The 27,018-nt window shown below is 42.6% G+C and overlaps 1 protein-coding gene across 2 annotated transcripts; it reads right to left on the minus strand.

The window, feature by feature from the left end:
* Positions 1-5,734: 5,734 nt before the first annotated feature.
* prim2 (DNA primase subunit 2) lies at positions 5,735-26,477 on the minus strand. 2 transcript variants are annotated; one of them, XM_035605746.2, is made up of 14 exons: positions 26,367-26,476; positions 25,265-25,414; positions 25,031-25,149; positions 24,582-24,676; positions 24,329-24,449; positions 23,559-23,654; positions 22,026-22,163; positions 18,846-18,913; positions 17,297-17,369; positions 16,886-17,071; positions 9,814-9,940; positions 9,399-9,481; positions 8,134-8,202; positions 5,735-6,488 (listed from the first exon to the last, which is right to left on the minus strand). In XM_035605746.2, the coding sequence occupies exons 2-14, from the start codon at positions 25,407-25,409 to the stop codon at positions 6,255-6,257; spliced, it is 1,554 nt and encodes a 517-aa protein (XP_035461639.2). In that variant the 5' UTR covers positions 25,410-25,414; positions 26,367-26,476; the 3' UTR covers positions 5,735-6,254. The 2 variants fall into 2 exon arrangements, with proteins under 2 accessions (XP_035461639.2, XP_035461640.1); XM_035605747.2 differs by lacking the exons at positions 5,735-6,488; positions 8,134-8,202; positions 9,399-9,481; positions 9,814-9,940 and adding an exon at positions 10,122-12,200 and having other exon boundaries at positions 26,367-26,477.
* Positions 26,478-27,018: the final 541 nt, after the last annotated feature.

Genomic DNA, 27,018 nt, shown 5'->3' on the forward strand with positions numbered 1-27,018 from the left:
AAAGCAAAAGAAAGTCATTTCGTAAAGTCGCTGGTTGAAATCAGCGCACGCGTGCGGCCTACCAGAGGTAAGACGGCGAACCACAGACGATCACGGGGCTCGGGGAAAATTGCAATTCTCTATGGCGAGCGTTGCCGGAGACCCAGAGAAGATGAAAAATGCATGTCAATCGTGGAAAAAGCTCCCAGCTCCCCGAGGGGCACTGGAGCTGTGAACCACAAGAAAGAGATTAACCAGTGCAGCTGGGAGAGAAAGGTGGGCTCCCCGCTCCCCCTCTCAAACAGATCAGCCCCAAATTGATCTATTTTTTCATGAACGTTCGACGACAGGTGTAATCTAATGGGGCGTGTAATTTTTGTCAACCTTCGAAGGGGGCCCAGAGGACGGCTTGTTCTCACAATGATGAATCCGAGAACAAAAGCAAAGGAAATGGATGCGTCTAACAAAAACGCTGACATTTCATTTAGCGGCATTTATTTTCCTCGCTAATCACGTCGCGTTGTCACGCGCAAAAGGTGGAGCAATGAATCCCTTTCGTTATGGCGTTGGGCAGCACTTGAAACCGTTTCAGAGAGGCCACATTAAAATTGAAGCAGCTCCAGCGGGCTCCGGCAGCAGCAGGTTATGAGCTCAAAGCAAGAGAAGATATCAGGTACATTCTGCACCTAAATGTTGTCGGCTTCACAGTGGAACGGATGGCGCCAGATAAAAACTCTCCTTCGCAGCCGACTCGCCCAGATTCACTCCTTTCAGCGGGGCCATCGACACTGAAAATAAAGGGGGGTACTTATTTCATATCCATCCATCCTGAGGGGGGCCATACGCCGGGCGGCTGTTGAGCTCCGGCTCATCAATCGATCAACGTCCAAGAGGAAATCCAGGGGATTGCTCTCAACTCTGGTTCCTCACACTCCCATCTTTCGGATTCTCATCGGCCGCCTGTTCAGACCACTGACTCTGTGTCAGCTCTTGAGGCATCATGAGGCATCAACAAGCCCCCCCCCCGCAGGGAAGAAACAGGACGGGCCACTCGGCTGGTTGATTGTCAGGGGCCATTATGTCCCCCCCACAGTCCTCGCTTCCACGATCCCCTCCGCTTTCCACGTCTCCTGTGATGTGTCACACTGTGCCGCACATTTCTTCTTAATAAGTGTGACGGAATCGGCTTAACTGGGAGTGAGGGGAGGAGCTGTGTTGTTTCCCCCCCCCCCCCCCCCCCCTCTGGAGTGACAGCAGCCATTCAACCCCGACATGGCGGACACATTTCTAGTTAGTGTTGATTCCAAAACGCAGTAAGTTCTACTGTAGATGAATCATCGTCAGAGAGGAAGACAGTAACTCGCACAATCCACATTGTGCTGCACGCCGAGGGGACAAATGTGAACAAACACTGACGTTCTACATTTTTAATTAATGTTGTTTTATCATGTTTAACTATATATATATATATATATATATATATATATATATATATATATATATATATATATATATATATTCAACTTTATTGACCTTTATGTATCTTAGTATAATTGCAGTGTGGTACTTTGTTATTGAATTTATTGATGTTTTGGCTTGTCTTTTTATTATCTTGGTATATGCATTAGTCTTCAAATCAGAGTCTTTAATTCACTTTCAACATCCTTTATGTTTGGCCAATCACCTGTTAAGCACTTTGAATTGAATTTGATTTGTTTGAAAGGAGCGGTATAGGTAAAGTTTGATTATGATTGATTGGTTGGGTGATAATGCAAGTGCATTTAGGGCATGTCCTAACTTTTGCTCGATTTTAATCCCAGATATAAAAGTCATTGAGCCAGACGCAGGGATCTAAAGGGAGCTACCATGTCTCTTGATCAATCGTGGCTGTGTTTCGTGCGTCACGTGTCATGAAGCAGTGGGAGTGCCATCTTCCATGAGCTCAGTGGATTGTTATTGCAATGGTGGATTTGCTTCTCTGCAGAGGAAAGGTGCAGACCACCTGTGTATGTGTAACAACTACACAAGTAGAGTCACGTTGTGCTCCTGCCTATGTATGTGCATGTTAACATTCACGATAATGTGCCCTTGAAATAGCTGTCAAATATTTTGTCGCTGATTTCACACCAGGTTCTTCTTGGTCAAAAGCGCAATTGCTTTCCGCCGCCTGGAGATAGCAACGTGCCAACAGTGCACCTCATTTTAGGCCCAACGCCCACGGGCGCAAGTGCATTGCAATTTAATTCAACGTGGACGCTGGACGAGAAACTGTCAACCGTGTCAGTCTGAAAGTAGCGCAGACACCTGCATTGGACGATATCTATTTTTTTTACGCCTGGTGCAAGACAGGGCCCTGAATTTGCCTCCTGTGACTGCGATTGCACACGTGGTTCACGATCTCAGCAATGTGCAGTCTGAACGTTCAAGAAATGGGTTTGGGTATTAACATGTGGTCAAACTCACGCTGTGATGATTCCTGCAATCACGGGTGCACAATAACCCATCGCAATGTCCTCGCAAGCAATACGAAGGAGAGCGTCGCAAACACGGGTGTGGATGAATACAGCCAAATGAGATGCAAGTCATTTTCAAGCCAAATGTGGATATAGAGCAATATGATCTCATTAAATTCCGCCTTTCAAAGCTTTAATAACTCACGGGGGGAAGAGGGGAAAAAAAATAACTGCAGAGAGAAAGATGCAAATGTAAGCTCCCTCCTCAGTCAGGAAAACTCTACGGAATTTGGGCCTCAGATAGATGGTGAGGGTTTGCAAAGCAGTTCGATCCGAGGCAGTGAGAAGAACTGAAAAAAAGAGGAAACCCAGCGTCCATTTGTGCCACAGCGATTAAAAGACGGCTCACAGAAGAAGCATGAAGGAGCAGAGGACTAACTCTTCTCCATCACAGGCTGTGTCCAACACAAAGTCTAACACGAAGCGACAGCGCGGCTGCAAGTGAAGCTCAGAAAAAAAAGGGGTTTGTGCTCAGAGTTAATCACACGAGCAGCGGCTCGCACATCTGTCGGGGAAACGCAACGACCCCGGGGGGGAGGGGGGGATGATGGTGAGTCTTCATACGGCCGCAGGAAGTTTGACACCAACTTCTGCAGAGGGCCGTAACATATCCTGGCCCATTTCAGGGTTCGGAGAGAAGACTTGATTGTAAATGTATTGTTGTCGTCACACACTGCCTCATCAAAAAACAACTGCCAGAAGCAGTGGACAACGATGGGAGTGTAATGGATGATTTCATCGATACCAAACAACATCACTGAGAGACAGTACCGGACACTCGTGGGCCACGGGACACTCGTGGGCCACGGGACACTCGTGGACCTCCGGATTTAGACCAACGGCATGAAGCCAGCAGTCATCGGCTCAGACAGTTCGTCCGGTGATAGCAAACTATTTGAAATAATATTTGAAACCAAAGGCAGCATCAGTGTTGTCTTCCAGCAGGAACTAAACATCCAGCATGTCCCGTGTTCTGTTTGAGGGGCCGTGAAAAAACCTGTGGTCACGTTCTCAGTGCATCTGCAAGCTTAGTAAGTCCGTAATGGGATTTCAGATGTGTGTAAACCGAATGGGATAAGATGACATCATGTTGCTTTAGTTGAAATGAAGATAAAACTAAATCTAAATGTCAATCAGAGTTCTAAATCTTGACAGCACAAATGCATAGCAAATAAAAGAACAAACACTTTTAATATAATTTCCAGTCATACAACTTGCCACAACGGTCATACGACTCTCATCTTCACTTTTGCAGACTAATCTGTCAAGACAATGTTTCGAATAAATGTCAATTCCTAGTGAGCAATGAGTCCTCGGGGTGGGGGGGGGGGATGGAATTGTGGAAGTTGTTGTTTTTCTGAATATAAATCGATATAAATGGATGAAAACAAGACTTTGCATGGCAACAGGGTGTTTGTCCTGCTTTCCTCGCCAGCAAACATCCAGCAATACATCCAGCAATACATCCAGCAATACATCCCACTGAGACTTTGAGGTGGAGGGTGAACTCAACTCATCGATGACACGTGAGTGAATGTGGAACATGGAGAATTAAATGGCCCCCTCGTGATTATGTACAAATACACTGCCTTTTGACGGTGGAGCATTTCAATAAATCACAGTGTTTGAGTTTGTTACAAGTTCCCACAGACAATCTTATGTATATTCCCCCCAGGAATGAAACACGTTTTCCAGGCCCGTACACCAAACTCACTCCAACCTTAACCTCTCACGTCTTTTCTTCATATCTGCTCAAACTTGTTTATTTCCTTTAGTTCTGTATTCCGAGTGTGGATGAAGGCAGACTTGCAGTAATTTGACGAAATCCACTAAAAGCCCCCGAAATAATCTCCTTCCCGCCCCCTCCCACCGGATTAAGCTAATACTCCCATCATGTCCACACAAGCACTTGTGAGGTCTGAAACGACGAAAGGGACAGTGTCCAAATAAATTGTGCTCGTTTCTTCAGACAGCTGCGGGAGCAAGACGCACAAGAGTGCAGTGCTCGGATGCCCGAGAAGAACCAATGGTAAACATAACAGGCACCCACGTCCACAGAAGTAACCGGAGCTCCCTCTGGTGAGACATATTAAACGACAAATCAGAACTACTGCGCCTTTGGTTCCCCCCCGGGGGGCATCACGACGCGGAGGGGGCAAATGCACAACGGTAAAAAAAATTTGGCGCGTAAAAGTTTTGCAGTCGTTGTTCATATTTGACGCGTTGTTGCCTGTTAATAGACGCAATGCAAATCAACATGAGGTTATATTTGCAGCATTTTTGTGTTTTTTTTACGGCCTCCAGATTGCAGCACATTCACAGAGCATTATATCTTTTTGGGGGGGGAGATGATGCACCATCGCCGGGGAGGGAGTCAACGCATCGCGTGACGAATCCGAGCAAAGATCACGACTAACGATAGTAAATCCACTCGGAGGAGACAAACACTGTCCCAGTCAACCGCCCGAGGAAGTGGCAGCTTTGCCAAACGCAGTCATGCTCCACCAAAGTATTAAACCATCAAGGGCCTCCTGCTGACAGCTGCTCGGCTACGCACCGTGATCCGGTCGCCTTGTTATTCAGAATAAAGCCTCTCCATGTCAAGCACCACGCCTGGGTTTTAAGACCTGGTTTAATTCCAGCTCCGCGCGTCTCCGGCCACGTGCTCGTGCTCTGTGACGTCACGGGCATCAGACGGTGATCACGCGTTGGTGTCGAAGTGTCGTGAAGTCTGCAGAGATGTGCAGAAATACTAGGACTTCTCTTTTCCTTTTTTTTCCTCCCCCTCCAAACATCTGCCACCATATGGGACATCAAATTCGATTTAAAGGGAACAGTCATTAAATTACAAATAGAGGCCTCCACTCCGTTATTCAATTTTTCTTTTTTTGCCTCCCGGAAAACACATTTGTATTCACATAATTCAGGGTATAATTCTTCAGTGGCTCTAATTGGATCTAAAGTTAGCAATCGTGTAAAAATGTATAAAGCTGAGAGAACTGTACCTCCTTGAAGAACAAAGTTTAGAGGCGGAGCAGTGTGTGTGTGTGTGTGTGTGTGTGTGTGTGTTGCCGACTCTGCAGAAGTGCAAAAGGTGCCGGACTTTCAGACAGTCTCCATTTTTCACAAATTATTGGGCAGACAGAAGTTTCGAGATAAGAAAAAGTAAATGTCCCTGGACCAAGTATGCTTTGAATAAATTGCTTTGTGCACTATGAGGCAATATTCCAGGGGCCGCACAATACAACTGTGGAAATTGTTTATTTTCATCCATCCTCCTGCCACCATTCATCCACACTCCTGCCAGCGAATACAATGACATTGTTTCTGAGACAGCTGGGAAATGTTCTAGTCATCACCCGCAAAGCCACGTCTCTGCCAAACACTGTGGTGAGAGCCATGTGAGTGAGGACCAGAGTGAAAGCAAAGAAACTTTGGAACGGCAAACTGAACGACGCAGTCGTTACAGTCATTAACAAGGAATTTTATTGGGCAGAAAACTAAACTTCAGAGTGATGCTGAGATTAGAATAACGTTGCCTAGAGGTTAACTTTAAACCCTGTGGAGTTTCAAGTGGATTAAAAAAAATCAGTGAAATATGACTTGATATGCAACTTTAATATTTGACTTGTGCATATACAGATTCAACTCAAGTCGGAATGTGGACCCACCCACCCAGACGTTCAGCCCTGGTAGAAAAGACAAACAAACATTTATTTCTACATATATATATAAAGAAAAGAGGAATTAAAAAAAAAAAAATCAGGCGTCCTGAAAGAAAGAGTCAAGATCCTCAGTCATCTCGGGCAAATCCTTGGCGGCGTTGGCTGCTGCTGCCGCCTCTCGATCCGTGGTGGATCCTCTGGCAGCAGAGTTTTCCTGCGACCTCTGCGGAGTCCCCACCTCTCGCTTTATGTCCTTTCCTCCTCCCAAAACTCTCTGGCTCTCTATGAAGTACTGGTTGGGGTGGTTCAGCGAAAAACTGGCCTCCTCGATCTGCTCAAAAAAGAAAAAAGGAAAGTGTCAGGTTGGTGGCTCGCTGACTGATTCACTGCCAGGTATCTTATGATGTGGACCAGTTTGCCAATTTACTCGCAAATTCACCAATTTAGTAACAATAATGAGAAGTGAAATGCGTCAGCAGCCAACTATTCCATCAGAGCACAGAGAGGAGATGAAAAGCCCTTTCAGGAAATAAAATGTCAAAATCACTCACGATGAGTAAAAACCTATGAATCAATTAACAAATGGAAGTTCCTGCTCTTTTCTGTGACCTTTAGTTCTTAAACAATCTTATTATAGTGATTGATTGATTCACACTTAAGAAATGTACATTGTGAATGATTATGACATTTGTACACGGTAACTATCGGCGTCGTCCAGCTGCTGACTTGAGCTCGGGAAAGGAGATTTCACTTTGACATTTCTACCTTTTGAAGTGCGACAGCCAATACAAATAATATTCATAATCAATACAACAAATATCCGGCTGGAAGTGTTCGTGATAAATACAGACTCTCTCAACATACTTCGGTTCATCATGGTTTTTATCAGCCAGCAGCTTCCAACACCTTCTCAAACACCACATTCAAGGACTTTTCAAGGACATAGCAGGCCTAATTTCCTTCGATCCAAGGGCCCAACACGACATGGTTTGACACACAGATCAAAGTTAATTACTGTAACAACACTGACAATATTTATAAAAGGGGCTTTCCAGATCTCACAGAAAGGAGAGACGTTGTGTTGTGTTACAGACTGATGGTGGACCGTGTGGCCTTCCGCCTTCTCTGACACATCACACCAACACCACATATATATATATATATATACACATTCAACCCTTATTTTTTCCTTCTGGCCACAGCCGGTGCTGTCCGGTAAGGTCAGGAAAATTGGGTCTGAACATTTTACCGGAGTTTGCACGTTCACATATGACGAACAGCGCAGCAGGAGATTGTCCAAGTGGAGCGCGTGCACACAATTTCTGGAAAAATCTGTTGCGTCTGGGTGGAAGCATGCAGGAGGCAGGACAAGGCGATAACTCTGCGTAAGGCAGTGCTTTTGTTTACAGTCGTCAACACGCCCACTCGCTCGCTGTGAATCCTCCTGCACGTGGGCTCACTCGCACGTTTTCCGGACATTTTACTCAAGGCCCGCTGGAACAGTAACTGCTCCATCTAAGACGTCAAATATCAAGCTGTGTGAATACAGCTGAGCGGAGTGAAAGAAAAGAAAAAAACAGATCATGTGTTTAACAGATGATCATCGTGTGCCAAACTCAGATGAATCACGTCTGCAGTCAACAAGCAAATACATTTAAGTCTTAGACTCTTTTTTTTCAATTGCTGATCTTCCTCTCAAACCGGGACATTGAGTGTGACTGAAGGGGATGCTGACTCAAGCATCCAAACTCAAACACATTAAATTAAACAGGCATCCACAGGGGACATAATACATCCGAATGCCTTAATAAACCTATAAAAATTAAGTGGCTGTGACAGCCGGCTAATGATGGATGCGGTGACAGTTCTGGGGCCTCTCTCCTGCGCCTCCGTGCGTGAGATTCGAGGACCGAACCCCTGCCTCTGACACGGGCAGCCCTGGTTACTCCGCGCTCCAAAATCCAATCTGCACTTACACTGTGCGTCAGCTCAAAGTACTTCTGGCACGCCAGCTGATAGTGCATTCCTTTCACCAGCTCCAGGATCTGCAACACAAGGCAGGGGAGGGAGAGAAGGAGAAGTTCAAAGACACCGGGTTAGACATTCCGACTGTATTCTCACACAGTTAAAACGGTTACACAGAACATTTACGCAAGATATCGCCCGACATTTTGTGATTAAGTTTTTTTTTTTGCAGTCTTGTAATCAAAATTGTTTTAATTGGCTTTCGGTCAACTACCTACACAAACATCCCTCGTAAATCATACAGACAGCAGTGAACACATCCCTCGAGAAATCTTTGCAAACGTAATGAGAGCACATCGCAGGCTTATTTGGAGTAATTTAAATATTCAGGCCCTGAGTCAACTCTTTGTAGTATAAACATTGGCAACGATTACACCTTCTCGCCTTCTGGTACATATCAATTTAAGGATTTCCTTTTTTTCTTCTTCTTGGTTTCTGAAGCTGTCAGGTTGAAAGGGAGGACGTGAGCGGCCGGTTTGATGCCCAGATTTTGGCTGAATCACATAAAGACTCACATTCTCGTACTGAAACCACTGTGGTGCTAACGTGACTGCACACTCGGGGCGACTTATCTGCTGGAAAATAAACCCAAGGTCCTCAGTGCTTGCTATGAGAGAGAGGGACCAGTCTGAAAACTCTGTAGTACTTGGCTCCTTCATAGATACTTAGTCATACTATTTTTCCCCCATGTCAGGTCTTTTAGAAATAAACCACTATTGTGGGAAGATGTTGTAGCTCAACCTTTGAAAGCAACAACTTTTACATACATTCATGAATTCATCACTTAACTGACCCTAACCACATCAAATTTTTCACTTATCCCATGAAATATAGTTTCCTCTGGCATCCTGATGAAAGCGACGTGTGATTATTTGCTGCACTGCCATGAAATAATGACTCTGGTGATCCATTAACTTTTCATAAGTGCCTTCATCGTGCCATTACTTCAATTTGTCTGATATAGATTTGGCACATGGCCAAATACCTGCACAGTCAGTCACATGGCGTGTGACATGATAGTTTTAACTCGTTTCTTTGAATAGTTAGTGAGAAGAAGCTCGGAAACACCAGCACGTCTAAGTGCTGAGGGGGCGGCAAGTAGTATTTGTAGCATCTGTAAGTTATAAAGTAAAAATGTTTTTCTTATTTCATGAGGTCAGGGGAGAAATGTGGAAGCAGATAACGGTGGTAGTGCTGTGGACAGGACCACACCCACCTGACTGATTCCACTGGGAGACACTTTGTAGAACTGAAGCTTCTGCTTCAGCAGCTCCGGGTCACTGTGACGAAACGGACATCCTGGGAACACCAAGTGAATTGAATTAATCTGCAATGTAAACAGTTAGTATACCGAATGACTTGTTTCAACAATGAGGGGAAACAGAAATGACATTTTCTGGAAATTTTACTGGGGGGGCTGGTAGGAAATGTACCGGACAAAGTCTGGAGCAACGATTGCGGACATTTGCGTTCTTGCATACAGACCCCTCTGGAAAAGTTCAGGAAAATGTCCGGACTTCAGTGTGTGTCTGAAAGCTGCTGCTATTTCCTAACCCAAGATCTTTAACCACGACGGGAGCAGAGTGGCTAATGGCACGGGTAATGGCTCCTTCCAACAGCCGTCAACTCACCATGATGGTCGCCTTGGCTGGGTAGGTTTGACAAAATCACCTTCATGCAACTGTAGGGAGTGTAGTCCGCCCGCTTGCCCTCTTTGCCAAACATGTGGCGGATTCCGTACGCATATGCTTTGTCAAACTACAGAGAGAGGGACAGAGAGAGAGGGGGTGAGGAGAAGAGGGGAGAGAGGACGAGGAAGCATTAGTGAGGATGAGAGCGTAAGAGGGACAAGGTTGGGGTGAAAAGAGACATTGTTATACATCATGTCAGTTTTGACAGGGTGTTTTCCTCAATGAAATATGGAGCTATTAGAGAGAACCTGCTGTAGAGGTGTCGCCACGCTGGAGGCTGCTGAAATATGGGCAGCGTAATACAGCCATCTTTCCCTCTCAGCGCCTCTGGCCCTTGCCCTGCAAAGAGTTCTTTGACACGCAGTGAAGAGTAGCTTTTGAATAGCAAAAATGGAAATCCTAACACAGCGTACCAGTACATGGTCAAGTTAATCACCAGCTCTCGTTTAACTGTATATCGGCATTTGTGTAGGCGAGATCCACATTAATATGGGATTGTACAGTTTAGAGCTACAAATTGATCGGAAATTAAGTTCAGTATTTGTACTGCATCACATTTCAGAGCAAAAATACTGAACATTTTATGTCTCTACGTTTAAGTGAAAGCTGCAATTTCCAGTTAGAAGAAAAGCAGAGCATAGTGTGGGCTCCTTCTCACATTTAAGATGTCTACGAGATGTTTGCAGTTCCACTAACAGGACAAGACATTTCCCATTTAATCTTCTCTGAGGCCCAAATCATTTCCACAATAAAATCAAAGACTAGATAACTGGCCCGCGAAAAATTACTTTCTTCTTTCCCATTCTTTGGCTGCTGATACAGTATGTTTGGGTTTTGAATAGAATGAGCGTGATGAGATGTTTTTATTTCATTTTAAGATATTGTGAGGGTGGACATCTGTCACCATTTTCTGACATTCTATTAACTGGAAGATTGTACCTGGTTTTTAAAAGATGAATTAGGAGGTTATATCTCTGGCCCTTTTTTTTTGATTTATAGCGCAGCTCCGAGTTACTTCTGACAAACAAATGTATTAGCAGGCTCCATTCAGCCAGACTGAGCTGGACCTCCTCTGGTTGTATTCAATTCATCCGTGACCACACTGCAGCAGGGTTTGAATTCAAACAAACTTTGCAAGTCTCTGCTTTAATATCTGGAAAATCTCTACGCACCGCCCTGACAAGCAAAACATCAAAGTCAAGGACGCGAGTGAAGTGCATCAATAAAGTTTAAAAGTGCCAGACGTCTGCGGAGCTTCACACTATATTCAATCCAGTTTGTTCCAAACCAAAAAAGCCCTCATACATTTTGATGGGGGTCATTCTACAAAAAATCTCCACAGTGAACTGCTTTTATATGTTCTGTATTTCTGTGCAGCCGTTAAAAATGAATTACAGCGACCCTGCCTCTAAAAATCAAACAGTAAAATCCACACAGTGCGCTTCGGCAGTGGCAGAACACAATCACCATGACTGCACCCATCATAACACATTAATGTTGCAATAAAACCCCCGAACTTGCTAATGTGACAAGCTGCAAAGGCACTTTAAAAAACCATAAAATCTTCTTTAAGTACAATAAATCAAATATTAATTATGTAGAGCTTCTAAGGATTTTTAAGAGGCGGTTTTCTGATTTAAGACCTCCCCCTAGTCTATTAAAACGATTCCCGGGACTCCGCCGACACTGAAGAGTGTTTAATATGTATGTATGTGAAATACTGTAATTGGGACATAAAAAGATCCCATGTGATCTAAAAAGTGATACAAAGACTATGAACATTCTTTCTTCCAAACTGAGGAAGCCTGAGGTTTTTTTGTCAAACGTGGTATTAAAGATAAAAATGTCATATAAATTCAAAGACAGCAAAACAGGCATTTCACATGTACTGGGTTATCCTTAAAAATTAAAATAATAAATAATAAAAGATGAGATTCAAGTGGATTCAATATTCGATTTCCCCTCAAAGCAATATTCAAATCACCTCAGTGCCGAGATGTTGCAGGGTGCAGTTCAAATTTGTTATCACCATGTCCCTTTTATTTATTTTTTTAGCGATGCAACTCCTTTAAATTGAATTTGATATTCTGGGCGCTTCTAACAACCAAAGTGTTCATACACTTCAGATAGGCCTGGACATACTCTTAGTACAGCTGACCTCTAAAACTGATGGAATTGAGAAAATCGGAGTGAAGTCTCTGAGCACGAGCACAGGCCACGCATTGAAAAAAGGTGCAAAGCTGCAGCTCCTCTGGTGCACATGTTGGCTCACGGGGCTACGTCGGCTGCAAACATCCCCCCACACTCTAGGACACGTTCACAAAAACCTGCGGCGGTTGAGACAGAGAAATAGGACACAATCAAAGGGATTATGTACGTGTGTGTGTGTGCATGTGTGTAAACTTGGCATTGCTTCTTAGACTCAGTCCATGGTGACTGGTGTGCCTGTAGCTCCAATCCCTCTCATATGGAACACCATTAAAATCTGTCTTAATCTGCAGTACAGGCCTTTTCAGGCCCGAAAAACAATAAATGGTGAGGGACTTAAAAAATTAAATTAAAAACATACAGAAAGTGCACATTAAGTCAAGGAGTTTGATGCTGCAGAAAGAAACTGAGTACTTTTTTAAAGCGGTCATTCAGCCACAAAAAACAACTAGACAAATTATACCCATATATTTGTGATGGGCCAATGTCAGGTATGTATCCGCATGGTCATAGTTTCTCAAAGCAAGTATATAGTAATTGGACAATTAGTCATCTTGAGCAGTAAACCAAAGAGCAACTCTCTAATTATTTTTATTTAAGGATTTGTATTTATATATATATATATATATATCTTTTCTCGATTGGACCCTAATGAATTCCTATGTCCCGATGAAAGACTTGGCTCTATCTAGTAGATCATTGTCTTGTACTTCAAGGTCTTTCTGAAATGAAGAAAGAACAAAAAAATTCACTAACAAAATCCTCTTGCTTGGATCTCTTCGAGAGAAAAAAAAACAACTTTCCTAAAGTGAAGCCGACTGATGGCGAAGGAAGAGCTGGAGGCTACTTTGGAATGTACTGAAAATACCAGTGATTAAAATAACATGGTGTACATTTGTAACCAAATTTAAGGATCGGATAATGAATAGTGTCATCTAATAAATCTCCTCTACGGCTGCAAAAGACCCCCAGAGGAAAGCAAACCTATAACATGAAAAATGGTGTCAGTTAGTGGAAATTATTTAACCTGTTAACATCTGTAAAGCAAGCAGTTCAAAGCAGCCCTACCCCCGAGGCGAAACAACAAGACCATAACGTGGGGCAGATAGACACTCCTCCAAATGAATAGGCTAACTTGGTTGGAGAGAAAAATGGATAGATCAAGACGATTTCATCAATTTTCTCTCTGCCTCTAGTCTAATATTACACTGCCTCTTCCTCCAGGCCTCCCTTTCGGCATCGCTGCCTCCCATCTTTTTTCTCTGTGCCACTCGCATACTAATGAGCTGGCTTTGTGCAGCCTGCCACAAAGTGCAGTCCCTGACACAACACATACATCACTGTGAGAGCTGCGATCTGGTCAGCACCATTCTGCTGCCTCTGCCGCGGAACGAGTGGCTGGGCCCCATCACACGTTCTCTGGGAGATTGTACACGGGAGCTGAGCCATCTCAGAAGTGGGGCACCACGGGTTCAGTGTACTGTAGTTGTCATGAGGTAGTTACCATGAGGATTTTCCTAAAGGGGCCATGGGTCTCACATGGGCTCATTTTAACATTTCCAGAAATCCTACTCTGGCGTTCTGTGAAATGTCCGAAGCAACAGTTGCAGACCTTTGCATTCTCACATAACAGCCCCTCCGGAAAAGTTCAAGAAAATGTCTGTACTTCAGTCTAAAAGCAGCTTATTTCAAAATTATGTTATTGAAAAACTAAAACCTAACTTTGACTAAAGACCATCCTTAAGGAGAGTGGAAAATGATAAATAATTAATAAATAACCACCTGGATTTCTAGCAAGTGACTTTGTGCTCTTATCTCTTTGTCACTGACGTGAGCGCAGGATACATTTAGGCCACCAAAATGTTAGTGCACGTTCGTCTCTGTCTCTGTGAAGCTGTTCTTTCTTCATTCAGCAAAGAGATGTGAGAAACCTTACAAGCGACAAAGTGTCTCTATTTCAAACAGCTGAAAACATGAGAGTCTGGTCAGTGTCTTATTACTACAACAACAACAAAAAGACAGAGCCTCAACAAATTCCCACGACGTGCACAGTGAAATGCTCAAACGCGGTCCAGAATGCAGCGCCCGGTCTTCAATCAGCCTAAAAGGGCACATGTCACCCTGCTGCTCATCGACCTCCACCGACAGCCCGCGTTGGCCCAAATCAAATTTGAGTCACTATAACGCTCGCATACAGAGCGACTCTCTGGGTTCGCAGCCAAACACTTGAAGTCAAACATACGAGTGTATGCGCCTTTCGAGGCCACTGCGTCATCGCGCGGCGTTGCCAAAGCAATCTCGGGCCGGACTGTTCTCCTCTCTACTAACACCCCTAACATGTCGCACGAGCACTTGCTGTGCATTGTCAATGCACATTCTTTACCTGCTCTCTGACACTTTGTCTTGTTGAAACAGATTCAGCGCTTACAACTCGCTTCAAGGTCTCTTACTGTACTGAAGCAAAAAGTGGCACGCCCAGACACTTTGTCTGGCTGATGCAAACACATCCTCAGACTGGAAAGACTGCCCGGAGGTGACGTGGTAGGGATCCCAACCATATGATCTACTGCAGTAATACAAGTCATTATTAAAAAAAGAACACAGCAGGGATCAAGGCCCATCCTCATGCACTGCTGTGCCAGGCTGCTGCACTGTGTGCGCTATTCAACTCAGCACAATTGAATAATTCTTGGCAACTTTCACCGCGGTTGATACTCTGCATCTATTGATGAGCACTGTGAAGTAGGATTTTAACCTTTTACTTTGCACATATAGTTTTCAATATAGAAATGACAGAACAAAAGCTCATATGTCTGATTGGCCAAGTAACTTCCTGTGTCACGGAACAATCAGATCATACTGTTTTCATATCAACCTGTCAAGTAGTTTTGCAACAAACAATTATTTTCTCTATCAATCTTTTGGTGGCTAAACACAAGAGAAACTATTTTCCAGAGCCAGCGGTGCCATCATCAAATGTCTGTCAGACCAATAGTACAAAACTAAATGATTCAATTTGCTATAATTATTTTCCTTTTAAAAAGGCGGCAAATTCTCATATTTAAGAACCTGATACCACAATTTTTTTGCTTAAAAAGTGACTCAAACGACCTCAAATGTAAAGATATTTGACGATTTTTCTTTTGAACATTGTAATCGCTCAACAGTTGCAGCTATGAAGTCAAGTAGCTGTGGCTGAGCTGCAATCAGTCCTCTGAAGTGTGCGTGGTCTCAAGGGGCTAGTGACGCTGCTACCAAAAGAAAAAAATTGTTCACAATCATAATCAAAGAATGATTTATTTCGAATCAGAGAAATGATTATGAAGCTGCAGATATCCTGACATTTAATTTGGTAATTTAGCTTACAATTATTCAGGACAGTGTTTATTTTGTATTATTAGGTGAACCTTAAAGAGTACAGTTACTGACATGCTGAAGGGTTAAGGTGATTCAGACAAAATCTATGAATCGTATTGAACAGTATTTATGTTTTACTACTAGACTATTGGGCACAATAAAATGAACACACTTGATCTGAAATGTCATTTTCATGTTTCATGTGTAATTTCTCAACAACAAAATGTGGATTCGGAGGATTAGAAAAAACACAAAAAGACAAAGGAAAGTCTATCTCAGGCACGTGTCACTTCTTAAACAGGACAGCCGAGGTGTTTTAACAGTAATTCCTGCAAATCGATGCAGTGCGAGCAACACAGCAGTTGCTTTCTTGACAGTCAACGAGGAAATGCACGAATGTGTAAGACCAGACTTGGTCAAGTCAGACACACTGATGCGGTTTTCAGAGTCCGGACATTTTCTAGAGTTTACGTTCACAAATGAAGAACGCAGCAGGAGATTTTGCGGGTCAGACAACAGCAGGAACATTTAAGGAACATCCAAGCGAGGGTTGGCACCTGGGCCACTCGCTCGCATTGAATCTGCGAGTATAATCTCACTTAGAGTAAACTCTTTTCTGAGGGTTTTATGGTCTCAACTTCTTGTTTCATTCAATAAAGTATGATCTTCATTTCATGATCCCATTTAGAGTTAAATAGACGATAAAGCACAATATGCATTGGAGCGTGGGCCTGGAGCTAGTACCTTTCAATCAGTGCACAGTTGCAGGTGTAAGTGGGTGTGAAATGAACGAGTTCTCAGTCAGACCAACCCCCCAGCGCTCCTACGTCTGGTTGCGAAAAACAAGATGGCGCTGGTCAAAATGCTACACTCGAGGCTTCAAAACGGCAGTTCACAAAACCAATGGGTGACGTCACGGTTGGTTGCCATTTGGTTACAACGTGAGGAAACAAAACCCAAGACTGTGACTGTTCATGAGGAATGCAACCAACATTTTAATGCCAAAACTGTTAGTGCAGCTCCGGCTCGTCTCTAATATGATTATATAAAACGCATTAGAACAAGAATAAACATTTTTGGTTCATTTCTGCTGGACTCTTCTGTTCCATCATGTGGCCCCTCCTGTCACTATTCACATTACGAGAAGTGGTTCTCGCCCTTTTGGACCAATTTTTGTCTTTCCAGTGAAACGGTCCTCTATTGAGTGGCACAACAACTGAACCCGCAGCCACTTTACGTCTGCATTAGCCTCATTACAGTGCCGATGCGGCTAATGAAATACAGCTTTGATGGGGTAATTTCATCGCCAATAAAACCTGAACCGCCGATTCAAATCTGGAGGAGCACTCGGGAGAGAAAAGGGCATTAAGACATTAATGACCGTGATCTTCCTATGCCATCACATCTCTGTATTGTAACACTACAGTATTAATATTGTCCACATTACCTTGTCTGCATCCACTTTGCCTCTGATGAACTCTGATCTCCAGAACTGCAGCGCCTGCTCCAGAGAGAGGCCAATGCCTTTGAGGAAGAGGCCATACTGCATACGGCCTCCATGACGCAGGTGGTGGCTGTCTCGGAGAGCCTGGTGCAACTGCCTCATGCACAGCGGGAAGGACTTCACTGAAAGCTAGAGGATGAGGACAACCGATAACCAACAGGCAAAATTAAAGACAAGAATCCCATCAGCTTAAAACCGACCTTGTACTTACTACCCTTTAAATTCATTCCTCGCTCTGACCACAAGACTTACTTATGCTAACCTAATTTCTCCCCATTTTTATACCATCCATTCAGAGGCCAATGGCACCCTGAACTTGACATTTCAAGAATATACGTGGTGATTGCAACTCACTGAATCAATTTGTTCCAAGGAGATCTTGCCGACGTTCTTCTGGATGCTGTAATCCTGTCCCACGTAGGCATGACTACAAATCGGAGAGATATATGAAAAATATATTAGGTCTGTGACAAACGAAGACTGGATCCTTTGGTAACATCCGTGAAAACTGATCATATTTTCTGAGGCTTGACATTAAAGACTGGACACACTTTAATACAATGATAGGAATAAGTGAACACGGGCCTCGTGACCTCCCGCCAAACAAACTTGAAACTGCTAAGCTGCTATCGGTAGATTTTAAAGTCGATGATTTTGGCTATCCGTCGAGTCTCGTGTGGCAGTGCTTCACACCACACTGTGCACCCCCCACCACAGAGATTAGTGGCCTGCCCACTAATCTCAGCAACCTCCCCTCTAATCCCCATCAACAATCAGTCAACATGACTCCTTCCACCCCTATAATTCATGTTCTCACTTTTATCCAATGCAAGATAAACACCCTCACTGTGCTCTGAGTCATTCTTCTCTGCTATTGAAGCTGACATCTATTGGAGTCTACTGCTAGTAAGCACCGTTAAATGCAAACTCAAGCGCTGTCGCTGATTCGCATTATCTTTGAATGGTGATCCCGTTTCAGGGTTCTGCATTAGGGTATCTACAAGAGGTGGCGTCTTAGTATCACAAGTTAATGGCAGCTCTGTTGTTACATTTTTAACTTCAGGTAAATGTTTTAGTTAATTTAATTTTCAATATTGCAGAGGAGGAGGTCTGATGAAACCGAACACAGACTTAGTGCAGCACTCGGATGAAGTGACAGGCTTGTTGGACTACCTGTGCAGCCTGATTGGGCTGCAGGTAGCGCCTCAAGCTACCAGTAGTGACAGGGACACTAGTCGAGCAGAACACTAAACTAGAGCAGAATCCAGTCAGGGAGGAGAAGGAGAGAGCAATTGTCTGTGTCCACCACATGTTCAACCATTTCCTTTGTGTGGGAGCTTGTCTTGCTTTTGCCTCTCCATTGCACCTGTTGTCCGTTTCATTTGTGGCAAAGAAGGTGGCATTGATTCACAATGACTTGTGCTTCCTAAAGGGACAGATTGATATCGCCGAAGTTTAACTGACTTGGTTTTATACCAAGTGTTCCCTTCATTTGTTTTCAGCATTATGTGACCATGAAAACACATTATATTTTAAAGTTCAAGATCAATTAAGTAATCTATCTAAAAGAGCTCCATGGCCCCTGCCACTCAACAACCAATGCAGAGATACAATACAGTACATGAGAAATCATAAGAGTTATGACACATGTTGCACAGTCCTAATCGCTTCCATGCTGAGCAAGTGCGACAACAGGAATAGATGACGGTGCACGTGGCCACGCAGGACACCATACTGTATGCTCCCCTCAACATCTGGACGTGTCTACGGGGACAGATTGGGTTGACTCTGACCAGCCACACGCCCCGAGCCCTCCTCCCACGCCGGAGATCAATCCTGCTAAATCTCTTTCTCAACCGAGTTCTGGCAAAATTGGAACAAAGTGATTAATCCTGCCGCTTACCTGAGATGGTTAAGGAGAGGCTGGAGCCGTTCATCAGAATGCACTGCGGGTAGCGAGCGGGCTGTCAACTGCAGAGACGGGCATCGCGTGAGTGATGGTAAACAGTGTAGGTCAAAGGATTGGAACAGTGTAAAAAAAATATGTACTTTTTTTTTTTAAGTAATGCAAAACAAAGAAATAAGAAATACGAGACCACGGCTTCGGCGGGTTGAATGAAACTAAAGCAATCACAATTAGGTAATTAAGATTCAATGGAGGTTTTTTGGAACCACATTATTTAAATTGATCAGTAACTTACAAACAATTATTCTAAGTATTGATCAGTGATTAACTCCTGACATTTGGTTTTCAAATCTCAGGCCATTTAACTTTTTCATCCGTGAGTCAGATGTTTTGGGCAAGCCTACAGATGTACGCACATCCCTCCCCAATGGAAAAAAAGAGAAAAACATTACTCAGGATAATTGCTTTGTAAATATGACTCCAATCAACAAAGTCTGCCTTATACATACACATTCAGCTCAATGTACAATATTCTGTCCATATTCTGTGGACATCAGGCCAATAGCCGGAGTCACACAGAGAGGCAGCTTTCAATTTCATGCCTTTTTAATGACACATTTTCATGTTGTACCCAGTGGAGGAAAATACCCATTATAGCAACACAAACATTTACGATGGCACAGTAACGAGAAAAATTGTTTTGGAGCATTATTTCGTTCCAACAGTTAGTGGTGCGGATAATTACCAGGAAATAGAAGAGTTTTCCCTTTTATTTGTTTGTCTGTTTTTTTCCTTTTCTAATCCAGCCTGCCTGCTTTGTCCTTCTGTGATGGAGGACGTGTCCAGGTAAAAGTAAATCAAGGACATGTTGCCCCTTATTTCAGCTTCAGTGTGGAGACAATGACTTTCTATAGTGCACCAAGAGCAGCACACAATCAAATCATTATTTGGACACTAGACTGTATTTTGCAGCCAGTGCATTTTTTCTTCACAGTAGAAACCTAAGCGGATTTTTCCACCCAACTTGCCCTGTAGTGTTTTTTTTTCTTTTTTTGATGAGTTCTTCAGTTTGCCAATAGCCATTTTAGATCAGTGGCCAAGCAGAGTCGTCTCTTTGTCATGAACGGCACTACCTCAAAAAGCATGCATTGAAAGCGACTAGTCAGTTAAATACAAGGCAGGGAGGACGGAACAAAAACAAGCCTTTGTTCAAACTGCCAACGAATTTTCTACACACAGAGCGACAAACCGCTGGTTCCAAGGTAGACGCAAACAGCTGCTTTGGAAAGAAGCACAACATGGGTTTGATGTCACTTAGAAACACTGTGACATAGCCCCCCCCCCAGACACCAACACCGTATGGAACACACTTGTATATGGACACTTATACAAAACCAATATGAAGAAGGTTAAATGGTGCCATATATTCTGTGGGCAGTGACGATAAACTGCGTACGAAAATACAAATCAAACAAGTGTGCATGGCGTGTCTCCGTTTTATTCAGAAAAAAAATGAAACGAGAAACCCAAGGGGTCAATTAACTCTCCTGTGGCACACGCATGAGCAGTGAATGAGTAATATTTACTGATACAAATTCTTTACGCCGGACAGGGTCACTTCAGACAAACTCAAAGGATCCACACTGTCTGTGTGTGACGGAGCAGTGATCAGGTCTAACAATCAGGACATCTTATAGATTCAAGAATGTGGTTTTTATTTTCCTGCCTCTACAGTTTGAGAGAAAATATAAGTAAACTTCATATAATTCTTGACAAATAGGCTTGTTCTGACCTAACAATGTATTACCCTATGCAACTCTTCTTTTCTCATCATCCTCTCTGTGGCTTTAAATCACCTACAGAGTGAGTTTTGTTTGCACCACCTTAACAAAAAAAAGGACAAGCCTGTTCCCGAGCAGTAACCGTGCCACTGCCTTCGGTTGCTGGTCATGCTTGTAACCCTCACCACGATGTAACCGAGCCTTGGTTGTCTCCTCACATGCATTATGAAGTATGCCTGTGGTTTTCCAGAACATCATCCTTCACGTCCCTCAGGGCGTTTCAATGCAATGCACAAGTGTGCAGATCCTGCGACTGCACACGCCACCTTCTACAGCTTTAAAAAAAAAAAACACCATCATGCCCACAGGGACAATAAGCACTTTCACACTGGCTGTCCCCGGTCTTCCCCTCCAGACATTTCATGTCATGTGTGCACGCTTCTTTCCCTCATCTGAACCCCGCATTTCTCCAGTTTCCCTCAGGGCTCCGAAGGGAACAACCAAAATTGCAATTTAAGAAAAACGCCTGATGCAACCGGACTTACTGTATATACACAAACTGTATTTACATAACGTCCAAGAACAGGGACTGGACATTGCAGAACGACTTTATAATATAATGTAAAGTGAAGCTGTTGCCGTGAGTCAGAGAGGTGTTGATTAAAATCCATGTTGCTCTTCTTTTATTTATTTATTTACTTATTTTTTAAAGGTCAGAGTTGTATTGGATTGCATTAGATTTACCAGCCATGAAAGTGTGGCTGGTCTTCACTCACACTTGTGAGTCTATGTGCGTGTCATCGTGGAAAAATGTTGTCCAGGAGACCCCTACAGTAGCTCGAAGGACAACAGAGGCACTTTTGACTACTCTGGCGTGTGTGTGCGGGGTTTTTTTTCTTGGGGGGGGGGGGGGGGGGGGGGCAGATTTTGTTGCAGTCACGATACTTAACGGCAGTGTACTTGAAATCAAAATGGAAGTTTGAAGCCGGTTGTGGTCCACACCTTGACTTATGAGTAATAATTAGGGCTGTATTCATTTTGCAAATGCTTAATTGTTTTTTCATTTAATATAATTCAAATATAAAAACAATTATATGATATTAAATTCAAATGGGATTATAGAGGGAGATTGACAGGCCTGGTAATAAAAATGTTATTAATAGGGAACATGTTGAGCATTGTCGCGGCTGGTGTGATCCCATCGCAAGATAGTCTCTTACGTAACATTCATTTTAAGGACCATATACATAAAAAGGTAAATTTGTGCTTTTGATTTAGCCCATAAAATGCAGCAGGCGTGTTTTTCCTCAAGCACACGTTCTCGTTCGTCTTTGAGCTTCCTGTAGCGCTGCATGAAGATCTTTTCTGAAACAGTAAGGGGCTGTGAGACACTTACTGCGAGAGCCTTCGAAAGCCTGGTGCGAAAATCGTTGAGAACAATGGCGACAATGTCCTGGTGGGGGATGTACACGTAGCCGGCTTTGAGGTACACCTTCCTTGTTCTCACTAGATCCAGGGCATCTTGAAATGGAACCTTCACGATCAAACAAGAGGTTGGAAGAGATTTTTTATTGTTATTATTGATGCATTCAAATAGATGCAGATTTTAATATTCCCTTTGCCTGTATTGTGAGTGTCGGGATGTTAACGATGACCCTTTGCCCTTTATATTTTTGGCTGCTTAAAATGTGATCCAAGGATTTACACTTGTTATAATGATGTGCAATAAAGCGTAATGATTAATATTCTTTCAACGAAGAGACTGTCAGCAACAAGCAAATGTAAATTCAGAGTCAAGCAGTAGGCCGTGGCATTTCCCCCTCACTCCTTTTCATTTTGTGGAAAGACAAACTTAAATCTATTCAGCCGTGAAAGGTTATGACAGTGATCTGTCAATCAGCCAGTTATTCTTCACACTCTCCATTCATACCCATTTAAGAGATTCTTTCGCCGTTTGAAAATTTAGTGAACTCAACGGTATCATGTCAAAACATTAAGAAGTAATACAAGATATTCACGCGCATTTTGGAGAGTAGGCATTCTCCAGGGAGAAATACAGTATTTACTCATTTATTTCATATTCACAGTTCACTGCCCTTTTTCAGTGGTACTATTGGGCAGAATTACAAAGAAGGGGTGACACTAATGAGAAAGCTCTAGTAATTATTCCAAACCCAAATCTTTGGATTTAAAAAAACTTTCAAAAGTTTCGAAAAAATTCTGACTGACCCCTTTTACACTTAGCAGTGGTGTTGGTCTCAAGTTCATGGTTAATATTTGTGGTTAACACATTAACATCTCTGAATATGATCCAAAATATGTAGCCATAAGGTGAATTTATCTTATCAATCATCTTACTTCTTCTACGTTAGTTTGTAAAGGCCTTGAATGGGAATGCCGACAATTAAGGATTGTGATTCCATAAAGCTGGGGGACTGATTTACACCGAAGCAGCGGTGGCTGTGATGCTCACAATTTTAGTTCCTACTATGGGTCATACTTCAAAAAAACAAACAAGATCCTATAATTCCCATAATGCCACAACTTTTAAACTCCACACCTACAGTTTTAAACGCAGCCTTTCCGTTGTAAATGTGGAGTTTCAGGCCTGATCTTAGATAACAGTGATGACAGTTGAAATATTCTGGACTACTTCAAATATGAGCATTAACAACTTAAAATTACAAAAACATGGCCTTAATCATGACACTCATGAAATGCAGGATTTTTCAACAGTGACCATAAAAATCACTAGTGTTAAGGTGGATTTTGACATAAGATTTATTAATTAAAGTTCTACCACTAAGACTACTAAACATTACGTTCACGCTTCTGCACCTTTTCATTCACCTTATGAAAACTTAGATTAATATCGTCTGATGGAGGCATAAGCACTAAACAGTCTTAACAGACAGAAGGGGGAACTCACTTTGTAGAAGTCCTGATCCTCGACGGTGATTCCACTGACGTTGTGACTGGAGTTGACGAGTTTATCCTGCAGAGTCTTCTTCTCCTCGACACTAATCTGAGAAGTTATTGACAGGAGGATGATGAATTTCAGCAAAGAGCTGAGCGGCAAAGGCTGTTCTGTGTCAATGCTAATGCGTTGAAGGTCGAGGCTCATGGAAACCAAACGCCACTTATGAAAGGAATGCACCGTTGTCATCTTTGCATGACACATTGTGTTGATAAATTATTCAATAGGTTTTTTTTCCCACCCTTTTATGAAAACCAGCCGATTTGTTTTCCTTCGGTGGGTCTGAAGACACTTTAAAAGGAAACTAAACACATGGTTACTGGACTTCTGTATTTCACATATGATTCAATAATCTTTAGCTGTTTGAATTGATAAATCTATGTACATATCTCAGAAATCCCCTTTTTTCATACAACATTCGCACAAGAAAACTTGGAAACTTTTAAACCACACTGAACATTCAGGGTCATGTTACAGTGATCAAACACCTCCCTCTAGTGGACAAAAAGATGAATAACATTATACTGTGAATGGAGCCTCCCACCACACATTCTGTGTCAGTTGGGACAGAAATACACTATCATTTTGCCTGATATTTCACTGTTGAGGTGTCAGGTTCATGTTTGACACACAAGTAAAAAAGTTTCAAGAAAAAAAATTCTTTTGGGAGTTACTCATGATAACGAGAAGGAAAAAACAAAATCAGGATAGCATATACTTACGGTGTCATATTGCAGATTATTTTTGTGCAGGAATTCCACCTTTTGTTTGGGCTGCAGCCCGTTGAAGCGGTAGCGGAAAAGATCGACTTCCTGTTGTATAAACCACCGCCGGAGATCTTCCCTTTAAGATATAAGTGAAAATATACACTTTTATTTGAATGATACCCATGTCTTTCCAAAGCAATTGTATTATTTTATTTTGTTTGTTTATTTAACAACAGACACAGTAATCATAATGACAGACTTTACTTACGTTTGGCAATAGGCGAGCCTGAGAATGAAGTGGGAGATATGATCCTTTCTTCGTTTCTCATATTCACTTGGTCCGACCTGAGATTTTCTGTCATCCTTTATAGATTAATTGTAGTATTAGTATGGTAATAATAATCATTTTGAATGACGTTACTTTTCATCTCTCAACTTCTTCTTGGCTTGAACAAGGTCAAGTAATAGTGTCAGGGGAGGTTAAGAATTGACATGTCTTATTTTATATTACCTGATTTATGCCATTTTATACCTCTGTATATTGTAAAGTCCTTTGTAACCTTGTTAAGTGCTATAGAAATAAAGTTTTATTATTATTAATACTACTAATAATAATAATTAGGTTTAATAATATTACAGCTCATTACAGCTCATATTGACAGTTTATAAAAGCTGCACTCCAAAGTTTCAATGCATGTCATGCCAAAAAATACTCACAGGCACAGCATCTGGTCTGTAAGGAAAGTTCAGGTTTCTAGACTCATTGTCCAGTTTCCTTTTGTAGTCGTCAGACAGCTTCACGTAGCTCACTCCCAAATTCTCAATGGTCTTTAACACTGCAGTGGCATAATGAATGTGTTCAATGTGTACCACAACATTAGAGACAACAGCGCTAATGGCAAACGTCCTCATTCAAATTTCATTAGACTGGCGCGAGACAAAAGAACTTACATTTCAGTCGGTCCACAGCAAATGACTCGAATTCAGAGAGAGACATGTTCTCCAGAGGAGGCTGCCCATAGAACTGCAGAGCCTGTCCATAGAGCTCCACCTGAGGGCTTGTGATCACCTTCCTTCTTCTGCCTGAAAACTGCATGGTGGCTGATGGGAGAGGAAAACAAGTGTGTTTAATGTACCGGCAGGTAATAGGCCTCTTGTGGAAACCTTTGCTGGCATATTCGGTGAAACTACCAACTTGTACTTGTGCCCAGTGAGATACTGATCAGTGTCATTACAAGTGCAAATGAAATAATGAATAAATTCAGAAATGTGCCGAGTGAAATTAGAAGAAGGATTTTCTGCTTTTATTTGTCACATATCAGAAGAAACATAACATCTTTGGGTTTGGAATGCTGACAGGACAAAACAAGACATGTCATATCTGGCTTTGTAGGATTAATAGAAAAAAAATCTGCAGATTGATAGATAGAGAAGTTAACTGAATAGGCTGCACAACTTTTCTCTGAGTACCATGCTCTGGTATTCTTGTCTTCGCTGGTGAAAATGAGATCATAAGGTGCCACTGTCAACAACTATCTGGTCTCACGGAGAAGGCTGTGACGAAAACAATATTCTATCCTGAATATATATTTCATCTGATTCTACTGGGGCCAGAAAGCTAATCTTGACTGAACTGTACTGTAAGCGAAGTTGATCCATCCATCCATCATTTATTATTATTATTATTATTATTATTGTTATTGTTATTATGATCAATATTGATACACAATGAATGACCAGTAGAAAGACGCCTCATGTGAGCAGCAGCTGCAGGTCAGTTGTGCCTCACTGGGTCCAGAGCAGCAGCCTCGAGGCTTCAGTTGGTCAGTAACAGAGACGAAGGTTCACAACAATGTAATCCTCAACTCCAACTGGTTAAGCTAGGTTCGTCAACAACACGCGTCGCGAACGCAGTAAAGCAACTTGTGCGGGACGCCAGCTACCACACAGTGAACCAGCTTGAAGAGTGAGTCAAAGACGACGAGCTCTAAAAACTACCAGAGCACTTTTGTAACATGAAACAACTGGCGGAAGAATGAATTTGTTACATTACCGACTTCACGATGGAGCAGCTGCTTCTCTCGAGTCACTCCCGCCAAACACAGTGGGCTGTTGAACAGACGCGGGTAAGTGACGTATCCATAACCAACACAGGAAGAGGAAGCGCTGAAGTGTATGTGAGCGCTCGTTTTGTTGTTCCGGTCAACGCGCCGTACATCTCATGCTTATCGACGGGGACATCCGTGAAACGATTCACGGGTCTTTTGTTCGTTACAACCGAAGCAGGAGTTAAACTGCAAAAGTTCCGATTTGAATTAAGTCGTTGTTGGTACACTGTGTCCTTTTCTTGTGAGTCGTTTATGGCCCGTTGACCTGGTGCACAAGTGGACTTTTAATATTGATAGTCACTTCAATCTTACTTTGTTTATTTTCCTGTCTGTACATTAACTGTGCGTTTTATGAAAATCATATACCAAAAAATGTATATTTTATATCACATGCATATTTCAAGGTTTCCTTTTTCAATAGCTCACTCATTTATGAATCTACTGGCACCAAGACACCTATCATGTGTTTGGGACATCCTGTCACAGCTTTCACAGCTGATATTTTGTGAAAAAGGCCATAGCAAAACCCTTAGCAACCTTATGAGTGAGCATTTAGCTTTACTATGCCTATTTCAAGGTTTTATTTTTCAATAGCTC

This window comes from Scophthalmus maximus, chromosome 10 (genome assembly GCF_022379125.1).
Source record: "Scophthalmus maximus strain ysfricsl-2021 chromosome 10, ASM2237912v1, whole genome shotgun sequence".
Taxonomy (NCBI): domain Eukaryota; kingdom Metazoa; phylum Chordata; class Actinopteri; order Pleuronectiformes; family Scophthalmidae; genus Scophthalmus; species Scophthalmus maximus.